We start from the raw sequence: 11,059 nt of genomic DNA, 5'->3' as shown, positions 1-11,059 counted from the left end.
ATCTTAAAATTATTTATTGTTCACATTGTGCAAATGGGTATCAAAGTGGCAGCCCAAATTAAGGCCCAAGTTGGTCACTAGAATGGGCTTTGATGGGCTTAACTCACCAAAACGCCATGTCGTACAGCCTTAGCTTTAAGCCTCTGCGTGCGAACAATTCGATTCGAACCCGTACGCAATTCACAGTGTCGTCTACTGAGTAGCGTAGCAATCGTCGTCCCATCTACAACCAAAGGCGGCGATGGGCTGCTTCTCCTCCATCCCCATCGTCCGCTCATGAGATTCAAAATTCCCAATCTGCCCCTCCTCTCTCCCAAAACCCTAAATCCTCTCACACCCAATCCTCACATGGCCTCCCTTCTCACCGCACCCGAAGCCCAAGCCCGGAATCTCCATTCGGACCCAACGCGAGACCTCGACGACGTCCTCTGCTCCGACCAACACCAGCAACAAGAAGAACAACAGAAGACTTTTGCCGATACGGCGCCGTCTCGCTGCTTGAGCGGCGAGTCGCGTATCGAGCGAGCATGGGCTCACTGGTCGAAGCTGGGCCGGCCCAAATTGATCGTGGCTCCAATGGTGGACAACTCGGAGCTCCCGTTTCGGATGCTCTGCCGCAAGTACGGCGCCGACGCTGCGTACACGCCCATGCTGCACTCTCGCATTTTCACTGAGAGTGAGAAGTATAGAGACCAGGAATTTACCACTTGCAAGGTAACAGTGTTTGAATTTGGTGATGAAGATAGCAATGTTTCATTGGTTGGTGGGTTTGATTTTTTATAGTGTTGCAGGAGGACCGTCCTTTATTTGTTCAATTCTGTGCTAATGATCCTGAAGTTTTGTTGGAGGCTGCGAAGAGAGTGGAGCCTTATTGTGATTATGTTGACATTAATTTGGGGTAATTCTTTGTTTAATTTCTTTTATTTATGAAGATACCATCTTTGTTCAAATGGGATTGTATTAATACAAGACTTGTGCTTTAAATTTAGTGTTAGTGGGTAGCTAACAAACTGGGAAATGTTCAAATGATGAAGTGAATTCGTGTTTGCATGTGCCAAACTAGCTTGAGAACGTTGCACACTAACACCTATTTTAAATTCTTGAATACCCTTTGAGTTATTGTGGGGTTTATGGATTGAAAGCCTCAAATCATTGAGTTAGTGTGAATTTTTGTTCAGGTGTCCTCAGCGTATTGCTAGGCGGGGGAATTATGGAGCTTTTCTAATGGATAACCTTCCTCTTATAAAATCTCTAGTAGAAAACTTGGTTCAAAACCTTCATGTCCCCGTTTCATGCAAAGTCCGCATCTTTCCGGATTTACAAGATACAATCAAGTATGCTAAGATGTTAGAGGATGCTGGTTGCTCACTTTTAGCCGTCCATGGCCGGACAAGAGATGAGAAAGACCAGAAGAAAGTCCGGGCGAACTGGGACGCCATCAAGGCTGTCAAAAATTCTCTCAGAATCCCCGTCCTTGCCAATGGAAACATCAGGCACATGGATGATGTTCACGACTGTTTGGAAGCAACTGGTGCTGATGGGGTGCTTTCTGCGGAATCTCTTCTTGAGAATCCAGCTCTTTTTGCTGGATTTCGAACTGCCCAATGGGTACCAGGGAATGAAGAAAGCAAGAAAGATGGGAAACTGAACCAGGCAGATCTTTTGGTGGAGTATTTGAAGCTTTGTGAGCAATACCCTGTGCCTTGGCGTATGATCCGTGCTCATGTGCACAAGATGCTGGGAGAGTGGTTTCGAATTCATCCACATATAAGGGAAGATCTCAATGCACAATCCATACTTACTTTTGAATTCCTTTACAGTATCGTAGATCGGCTTAGAGAGCTTGGGGCAGGTATTCCACTTCATCTTAAAGAGACTAATGCTGCAACTATTTGTGCGAATGGTTTGGCTACTTGAACTGTGATACTGGTTGAATGAGGTGTTGTTTCAGATATAGGAGTCTTGCCAAAATCAGAATTAAGAATCTGGTTTTCCGTTAGGTTTTTGTTATCATTTTCGAGTTTTGTAATGTTAGGTTTCGTGGCTCTTATTTAATTTTAATTCAACTGATATAAACTGATATAGGAGGAGATGAAGAGCGCCTATTTATTTACCATACTACATTCTTTTGTGGTGATGATTTAGTGTATTTGAGTCTGGCCCCTGAAAGGAAAGGGAGAAACCTCAATTGAATTAACATCCCGTTGTGGGAGAAGGGTATTGATTCTCTGTATTTCGACTCAATTTGTGGAATGTCTTGTATGATTGTTGTAACCTGTACTCCTTTTCAGTTTGGCCTCTGGGTTTGTTTATAGAGTAATGCTATTTGGACACACAACATTGACACACTTAGTGACACCCGTTGATGTGTCAATGTATTATTTGCTCTTCTTTTCTCCTCGTTTTCTGTTCAGCGAATGATACATTGACACATCAGCAGGTGTCAACTAAATGCGTCAATGTTGTGTGTCCAAATAGCATTACTCTTGTTTATATGTTGTATTTAGTGCTTGATCAAGTTCAGGGGACCAAATTGAAGACTTGTTCAATTCAATCCCTGCTAACTAGAATGCAACAATCTATGCGGGTGGTCGTCGCCATTCAACATTACCGTACCCATTCAACGTTACCAATTTCAAAACTAGTTTCACTGCGAATGACCATTTGGTCGAGTGTCATTTCGTTGTCCAGTTTGTTTGAGTAGGTATTAAGTTCAAATCTCATGACAACAAATATGAACCCAAAGAATATTTTCTTAAAAGAAACCGAGAAGAAAACTAGTTTCACCAAATTACCCGAGTTCATTGACTCGATACAATAATGACTTATTGTTTTATACACTAAATTTCAACTAATAAACGAAGTTTGTTTGGACTTTATTAACCAAATGTTCTCCGTAAACAGCTCTTTCAAATTTCTTAGCTCCAGTCGTCCTCTCTTTACAAATATCCAGAGGCTCCACTGCTGTATCGAAATTTGTCTGTTCACGCAACAAAAGCATTTGGAGGGAGATTAGCAGTGAAAGATTAATAACAGCCAAGAGAAGGCTAAAATTGAAGGAACGAGTGTAAAACACAATACATAAATGAAGAAGAGGAAAGGACGAGTGAATAAATAAACAGGCAATCTTCACACCTCATAGAAATATGCCACACAGACCCGGTATTTTGGGGAGGAGTTGATAACTTGATGCAAAGTGGACTCATATAAACCATTTGAGTAAATCTGCACTTATTTCAGAGATGAGAATGACTTGGTACTAAATCCAGGTGTTGGTACAGAAATTAGGAAGAATTAATTGCACAGATTAATATTACCTTTAACATGTCTCCAATATTGCAGACAAATGTTCCGGGAACAGGAGGAGCTGCTATCCACTCGCCCGAACGGTTTCTCACCTTCAATAAGTCATTGAACTCAACTGTTGTGGAAACTAGAGTAGAAGGATACAAACAGAACATAGTCTGGAAATGGAAATTTCTCTTTGCTTTGTAAAGAAAACTTCACACAAAGACTGCGTCTTTTACTTGGCCTCAAGCCATTGCTTACTGATACATAAATGAAACGGAGTTTTAATCAGATTACCTGAAGTGCAGTTATATCGTCATCCTGATTAACCAATGTCAACAAACCTGCAATGGACCAACATTAGATGATATTGATTTATTGATTTTCTACGCTTCGCATATCTAAGAGTGAAGTAACTTTACCATAATCAGTGTGAGCTCCACTGGAAATGTTCGGCCAAAGGAACAAAAGAAGAGCAACGGGGAAAAGAAAAAGAAAGAACATCACTTTATGTACCCAAATGTTAAGGGAAAAGTGCAAGCACAAAAGGCAGTAATATTGCCTTACCATCCAACGTCCTTTGGAATGTCTGAGCCATTAGCAGAGTGTACACCCGGGTAACCAATGAGCCGCATCACCCAAAATGCATTTCCAGCTCTTTCACCTTCAAATTCATATGGTGAACCACCCAGTGCTAAAGCGATTCCACGCATTATATTTCTTGAAAGTTCTGAAAGCAACAAGAAACAAAAGTTATAACTAGAAGAGTATGAAAGGGTAAACAAGGGAAGAAAGCTTGGTTGCCATGGAAAGCATGCCTGTGCAGAGGCTAACATATTCCTCCATCAGCATCTTGAAGTTTGTGGGCTGAATTGGCCTGCAGAAAGGATCATAAGACAAAACAAACAAATCCAGTAACATCAGGTAAGCATTCCATAAAAAATCCTATAACAAGCTTGAAACAAGTAGCAAAAAGGAGATGCTTAATATGAATCTGATAGTCACAATCTAATGCCCAAATTATTATCAACTTAATTCTGCGTTCTGCAATTGAGTCAAGAGTAGCAGTGTGGAATAGCAGAGTATGGAACTGCGGTTTAGAGAATACTTTTATACACAAATGATGTTCAAAACTTCCACATTAATTAGCAGTTGACAAAACCAAGGTCATGAAATAAAAAATAATCATGAATTTGTTCAATGGCTATCAGGATGACTGCGTGTTCCATGCCTCCAAATGGAGAGCTTAGATAGAAGCCCTTAACCTAGAGGCCAGAGCTAGAATTGTACTACACTAAGTAAAAGATGGCCGGATAACTATCAGTTCAGTCATGTTAGATCAGCCCAAGAATTATCATATTACAGAGATGATCTTTTAGCAATCAAGATAAGTACAGACTGTAAAGTTGATTGATACGAATCTCGAAGGCATTCTTGCCTACTTAATCTGTAATGGAAGATTTAGTAGAAAAGGCCTTAATTTGTGCATACCATTGGTTACATCCTTCCATAGGTTTTCCAAGATCTCCATACATCCCTGGTTTCAGTTCTTTATAGCACTGTTAGAGGTGAAACAAAATGATAATGATATTGACAGTAGACAAAAGGTTAAAAAGAACAGGTCCAATAAATTATCCAGAAATATAAAACTACACGATGTATTACTTCATAGGCTACACAAACACCTATAAATCATGAAGCAACAAACAAGACCTACATCAATGGCTTCATGCATGTCAGGTACACCTTTGGTTATGTTCTCCCCAATTCTCTGATATCCCCTGCATGAAAAATTCAGCCATCTGTTAATATAAAGCATACAGATGCTAATCATTCATAAATCAAAAAAATTGATCCTCATTCACGAATTGCATATATAGGAAGCCATTCCAACTAACCTGTATCCCCTATCTGCAGTCATCTTGATTTTGAGTTTTTCTTCATATGGAAGCTCAAAAAACTTGCGTGTCAGATTCTTGACTTGTTTGAGTATAGTCTCAGGAATACCATGGCCTTTCTGGTCAATTACAAAGCACCAAACCATAACACTCAAAAAAAATTATGAAACAGAAAATGGAAATCTTTCTATCTTTCATGGGTTCAAATTGAATGAAGAGAATTCAAAGTACCACATAGAAAAAGCCAGCCTCTTTACAAGCTTGATCTAATTGTTTGACAACTTGAGCAACACCAGAGTCTTGACCCATTTTGGGATCATCACACTTGGCCAAAAGGGGACCAATATCTGCATTAAGATACCAAAGTGCAGAAAACACAAGACACAATCAAATCAATAAAAAATGATATCTTTGGCTTTTGGGTAGCATGTGAGCTGAAAGTGAGCTAGGTGGATGAGTAGGTTTTACCGATTATGGGTATGGACTTGAAGTCTGTTGCCATGGCGGTGAAGAAACTACTCTCTTTCTCTCTCTCTGAGTTCCAGAACTTGAACAAGAATACACCTCTGTATATTCAAAAGCGAATCATGAATTATAATGTTGGGCTAATTTATTAATAGATATGTGGGTGTGGATGATGTGTTGTAGTTTGTCTTGTTTGCCGCGGGTTTTATCGTTATTTGCCATGGCGTTTTTTTTTTCGAAAATAGAAAATCCTGCGGGACAAATTAAAATAAACTTTAGTAACAACATCAATAGGAAAATTACTATAGCATGAATGATTACAGCTGTGCCCATTTGCTATCTGATCCGCAACCATGTTTGCCTCAAGGAAAATGTGGGAAATTTTACTTTACATAACTTGTCCAAAAGCTTCCATATGTCTTATGCAATTGATTGGATACTCCAAGGTAATTGAGTTTTTTTTTTGTAGTGATTTGTAATTTTGTATAAGTATTTTAGAATCTCTTTCTATTTTACCTTTGAAAATTTCATGCGGCTAGCCCAAATTAAAGCTTGCTTTAAGACCATTGCTTCAGCTTGTAAAACAGAGGTGTATTCTAGTGGCTGTGATCGTGCAATATAACTGGTTTCTTGTCTGAGTTTCGAATGATAAAACCTATAGTAGAATTGTCATTAGTGTAAAATTTCATAGAGACAGGTCAGCGGCTCACTACTAGCAACAACCAGCATATAATGGGCCATATGTGAAGCTAAGTCTACATCTGAGTCAATTATTCAAGCCTAACACGTGAGCACCACGTATTGGGTAAAGGTAAACATTCAAGCCCAACATGTGAACACTACATATTGGGTAAGGGTAAAGGCTCAATTCAGGCCCAATCAATCAACCCACTCTGATACCGTGTAAAATTTCAAAGAGACGGGTCAGCGACTCACTACTAGCAACACCGATATTGTCTCTAACTTAACCACCTACAAAGCCCAGTATGTGTAGGGTTTTATCACAAAAGGCCTCGGTGATATTAGTAGTGGAGCCGTTCATTATATATTTTATTTTAATTAGTCAAATTTCCGATGTGGGACTTATATTCTTCAACAATTAGCTATACCACAATTTTTTTTGCCATGGCCTTGTTGATTGCATTCATTATTTTTGACTTATTTACATAAAACCTACATCCTATAAACTTACCAACCCACGTGTGAGTTTGTAGGCTTTTTCAAAGTTTGTGTATAAACTTTTATGGGTCAATTGGCCTCCTTTGTCCCGAGATGCGTCCGCCCTACCTATAAATGTCTACAAGCTTAAATGGGCCAAGCTCAAGGCCAACCGTAGCCCAATTTTTTTGATCGAGTCCAAAATTGGAGTCATTCTATAGTGAGGATCTAAGGTCCTTAGATGAGGTCTTTATCTCTTAACTTTTAAATCAAACTAATCAATTTAATCCAACGGCTAATCAATTTTATTAAATGATTAAGAGATAGGGTATTGTCTAAGGGCCAAGGCCCTCACTATAAAATTCTTGTCCAAAGGTGACCCTTCGAAAGTCTGTAATGGACTGTACATGGCATGTTCTTGTTTTTTTGTTTTTTTGTCGGAAGCTGGAACGAATCGAATGGTCTCTTTAGGTGTAAGGGGGCGGATTTACTGACTTAACCCACAAATTAAAATAGGAAACGAAGAAAAAGGAAAAATGCTTGTAACTGAAACTTATATTTTGATTTTAGTGCAAAAATTACATTTTGCACTAGCCAAAAAAAGAAGAATTATTTTCACATGCCCCACCCACAGAAAACAAAAAGAACGAAGAAAAAAGAATCTAAAAAGGAGAGCAAAAATCATAAATATACACCCAAACCCAACCCAGGTTTACCTCCTTCATGCCATATCCCAATAACACTCTGATGAATCTTTCACCATGACGACGTTAAACGATTATTACTATGAATTCCAAACACCACCCACAACAACCACTAAGATGCTGCTGATAATGAAGAATTTGCCGATGAAGATGATGATGATGGATGGCTGCGACAGAACTGGAAGCTACCCTCCTCCATCCTCTCGACCACATAATGCCCCAGCGTCTCACTCGCCTCCACCAAATTCTCCCTACACAAAAACTCCTCCCCGCAGACCCTCTGCACCTCCCCGCCAAAATCATGCACGAACACGTGCGTCTTCCCGTTCCCGCCCTTTTTGCTCCTCGCTAGCACCCCCGACGTGAATATCGGCATCACCCGCCCGGGCGCGTCCGGCCAGTCGCCACGTGGCCCGTCCACCAGGATGACGTCCCAATCAACCTCGTACACGTGGTTCGGCAGGTCGTTGATCCCGAGCTTGCACTCCGAGAACAGCAGGTTCTGCACCGGCCTGCACTCGTTTCGTATTTGCTCTTTTGCCACCGCCACCAGCTCCTTGAGCTCTTTCGATTTTGTTGTGTACTGCACGTCGTACGCGTCGATTTCAGGGTGCTTCTCCTCCATGTAGGCGGCGAAGTAGCGGTTTTCGTCGATGAAGACGGTGCGGCCGTTGTTGTTGAGGGCCTTCCAGAGGAGGGTCTCGTGGGTGAGGCCGAAGATGAGGAAGTTGCAGGGGGTTGAGCATTTCCGGAGGGCGTCCGAGATGGGCTTGATGTCAGCGTGCGACATTTTGAATGTGTCGTTAGATTTGGCGGCGTAGTAGAGGAGGGTGTTGATGACGGTGGTGGGGAGCTGGGGGACGGCGGAGGAGGCGGTTGTTGTGGTGGTTATTGTTGCGGCGGAGATGGTGGTTGTGGTGGTTGATGAGTATGCGTACAAGCCGCTTGTGTAAATGATTGTGAGAAGGAACGCAAGTGTGAAGATGGACATGAAGGCTAGAAGCCAGAGGCGATTGGAGGTTCCTTGTTTCTGTATGTAGGGGTGGAGAAGGATCAGCTTTGTGTTGCTGATGTTCTTCATCTCAACTGGGTTCAGAGATCAAAACAGAGAAAGAGAGAGACACTTTGATCAGAGTGTGGCTTGTGTTAAAATGGAAGGTGAGTCTCTGTTTCTCTGTTTTCTGTTTTGAGAATATTGGAGAGGGTATGATTTAAAGATTGTGTTGAATAAGCAAGCAGAAAACTGAAGCAATGTGGGATGAAGAAATTGAAGGTGACCTTACAATCACCCTCTAAGCATTCTAGAAATCAAATTATTTTTTAAAAAATTGAGAATGAATTGTTTATTGTTATTAGTTATAACTGCTCTTTAGTTGGTGGTTTGTTTCCATGCAATCTTTTATTTGTTTATGTTCTGTCCAGTATGTATGTGTATGTATGTATTTTAGTGCTTGTGAAGTAGGAGGAGAAAACAATGGGGGTGGTTGGTGAGAGAGAAGGTAGATGGGTTATGGGTATGGGTGTTTTTTTTTGCTGTAGTACTAGTGACCCCATAACTAATTACAAGCCTCAAGTCGCTTTACCTTGTTCAATTGAGCTTCACATCTCAAGTAACCTCTTAAAAAATGCAATTCCTCAAGTAAGTAGCTGCCTTTGAAGATGACAACTTACCTGATTCAGATTGTCTGATCGATTCCCCCATTGAATAAACATGTTTTATTAGAATATCTAGTGCTCCTGTCTTTGTGCAGTTGGGTTTGTTTATGTTTACCAAATACACGAGTGAGACTTTGGAACTCATTATGAAGATGACAACATTAACAGGTAGCCCCCGACAAACAAATATACAAATTGCCCAATGTTTGTTGTGTAGTTTTTTAGTATTGTACTAAATATTGGTGGCTTGTCTTCCTCTGTCAAAGGAAACAATAAATTGGCAACGATTGTTACACAAAAACATATTGAAATTATTAGACTGAATTTCTAGTATTAAATTAATTCCTTAGTTCTTAGTATATGTATATGCATTTTCAGCTCTTTCCCCTTGAACTTCTCCTACCAGTTCAATCTAAGTGCCTCATAATATTGTGTGCTAAGCTTGTAGCATCAGCAATAAAATGTTTGCTTCAAGCCTTGAAGTAGGTGGAATATGACGCAAAACACACCAGTATGGGCATTACACTATATAACAAAAGTTAACTTTAGAGATACCCTTTGCCTTTCAGAAACCAACTCCAACTCCAATTCCTATCCTCCTCCTATCTCCCCACCCCACCTTAGAAATTGTTGAAGGAACCAAGTCCAGGATTCAGTATCCCTAGCTGCCCCCCCTAACAATACTTTAATACCATTGCTAGGAAAGATAAACTTCTCTCTTGTCCAAATCTTCTTCTATGCATAAGGTGATCCATGGCTATAATGCAATAGTAACAGAGTGGATCTACTCTAACCATAACAGAGTATTTGTTGTGGATTGAGCCACAAACTAGTATGATGAAAATTGTTGTTATGTGGATTGGACCACTTTTACTTGCTACTTTATTAACTACCTCTCTATAAAAGTGGGATCCACATAGGTGGAAACCTACTTATGCAATTATTCCCAGGTGCTGGTGCTATGACCTTAAATGCGGAAGATCCTTCTCTGGTTTTAACCACCCGAATGAAAGAGTGGCCGAGGTTCGAAATGGTGAATTGAGGTAGAGTAGACCGACTCCCGATGCCCTAAAAAGCGTAGAGAGAGAAGGGCGGAATCATAAATTTTTATAGGAGTGGGCTATTAATTCTTATATAGGTAAGAATCTAAATAAAATTCTATTCATTTTCTAAAAGGATAAAAATTGAAGCTAACTCGAAATCTATTTGGATCAAATAGAGTGATTTTTGCTTGGATGGACTGGGCTAATTTTTGTAAAATGAGGTGTAGTGCCTATAAATTAAATGTAAATTTCTTCTTCCCAAACTTTGCACTAAGCTGGAGCCCACCCTAGCCATAGTGTAGCTCCGCCCCCAAGATGCTATGTGTGTAAAGTATAAATTTGTGGCTCGTTAGCTAAGAAATTAGTCGTTGCATGTTTGACAAGGAGAGCTTTTGATTATGGTAAAAGAGAACAAAGAAAAGAAGAAAAAATCATTAGCTTTGTTGTGTTTGAAATGGCTCAAAGGAAAAAGAAAGCACAACAACTCTTTCTTTTTGACAAGGATGACACATATTTCGAGCCCGTGAGAAATATGAGGCAGATGAATGACCCTTTCCGAAAAAAGAAGCACGGAAAGAAGATGCTTGCTTATCTTAGCTACAATGATCAAGAACCATTGAGTCCCCACAACACAAAGGATTTTGGACTTCAAACTTTCCCCACAAGAATTAAGGTACTACAAAGAGGCAATGGCTTTTGTTGCCCCGACACAAAGAGGGTACTTTTGATTGCTTAGAGTTGTGTTTGGATGAGTTGATTACGCAGATGTGCTTCGGTCAGTCACTCACTCGTTTTCTAGCAAGCGCTATTCTTAATATATTTTGAACTCCATAACATAATATAATAG

General features: G+C 40.2%; 3 protein-coding genes across 3 annotated transcripts; 1 reads left to right on the top strand and 2 right to left on the bottom strand.

The window, feature by feature from the left end:
* The first annotated feature begins 143 nt into the window (after window positions 1-143).
* LOC110746396 (FMN-linked oxidoreductases superfamily protein) lies at window positions 144-2,274 on the top strand. The gene is made up of 3 exons (XM_021946613.2): window positions 144-714; window positions 792-898; window positions 1,179-2,274. The coding sequence occupies exons 1-3, from the start codon at window positions 277-279 to the stop codon at window positions 1,915-1,917; spliced, it is 1,284 nt and encodes a 427-aa protein (XP_021802305.2). The 5' UTR covers window positions 144-276; the 3' UTR covers window positions 1,918-2,274.
* A 461-nt stretch (window positions 2,275-2,735) lies between these two features.
* On the bottom strand, window positions 2,736-5,815 carry LOC110746449 (2-oxoglutarate (2OG) and Fe(II)-dependent oxygenase superfamily protein). Its single transcript, XM_021946670.2, has 12 exons — window positions 5,655-5,815; window positions 5,418-5,533; window positions 5,187-5,305; window positions 5,006-5,069; window positions 4,780-4,847; window positions 4,107-4,165; window positions 3,856-4,018; window positions 3,711-3,730; window positions 3,586-3,632; window positions 3,318-3,398; window positions 3,136-3,225; window positions 2,736-2,980 (listed from the first exon to the last, which is right to left on the bottom strand). Exons 1-12 carry the CDS (start codon window positions 5,686-5,688, stop codon window positions 2,852-2,854), a joined length of 990 nt encoding a protein of 329 aa, XP_021802362.2. The 5' UTR covers window positions 5,689-5,815; the 3' UTR covers window positions 2,736-2,851.
* Window positions 5,816-7,346: 1,531 nt separating this feature from the next.
* Window positions 7,347-8,807, bottom strand: IRX15-L (IRREGULAR XYLEM protein (DUF579)). The gene has a single exon (XM_021946672.2). The coding sequence runs from the start codon at window positions 8,592-8,594 to the stop codon at window positions 7,626-7,628; it is 969 nt and encodes a 322-aa protein (XP_021802364.1). The 5' UTR covers window positions 8,595-8,807; the 3' UTR covers window positions 7,347-7,625.
* Window positions 8,808-11,059: the final 2,252 nt, after the last annotated feature.

The sequence above is a fragment of the Prunus avium genome, chromosome 6, assembly GCF_965620075.1.
Source record: "Prunus avium chromosome 6, drPruAviu1.hap1.1, whole genome shotgun sequence".
NCBI lineage: Eukaryota > Viridiplantae > Streptophyta > Magnoliopsida > Rosales > Rosaceae > Prunus > Prunus avium.
This window is presented reverse-complemented; position numbering and strand designations above follow the sequence as displayed.

Coding starts and splice junctions, on each gene's coding strand:
- LOC110746449 (XM_021946670.2), bottom strand. CDS start 5,688: ATGGCAACAGACTTCAAGTCCATACCCATAATCG. Junction 5,306..5,417: donor AGGCTGGCTTTTTCTATGTG/GTACTTTGAATT, acceptor GTAATTGACCAG/AAAGGCCATGGTATTCCTGA. Junction 4,166..4,779: donor ATGGAAGGATGTAACCAATG/GTATGCACAAAT, acceptor TCCTTTCTGCAG/GCCAATTCAGCCCACAAACT.
- LOC110746396 (XM_021946613.2), top strand. CDS start 277: ATGAGATTCAAAATTCCCAATCTGCCCCTCCTCTCTCCCAAAACCCTA. Junction 715..791: donor AGGAATTTACCACTTGCAAG/GTAACAGTGTTT, acceptor ATAGTGTTGCAG/GAGGACCGTCCTTTATTTGT. Junction 899..1,178: donor TATGTTGACATTAATTTGGG/GTAATTCTTTGT, acceptor ATTTTTGTTCAG/GTGTCCTCAGCGTATTGCTA.
- IRX15-L (XM_021946672.2), bottom strand. CDS start 8,594: ATGAAGAACATCAGCAACACAAAGCTGATCCTTCTCCACCCCTACATA.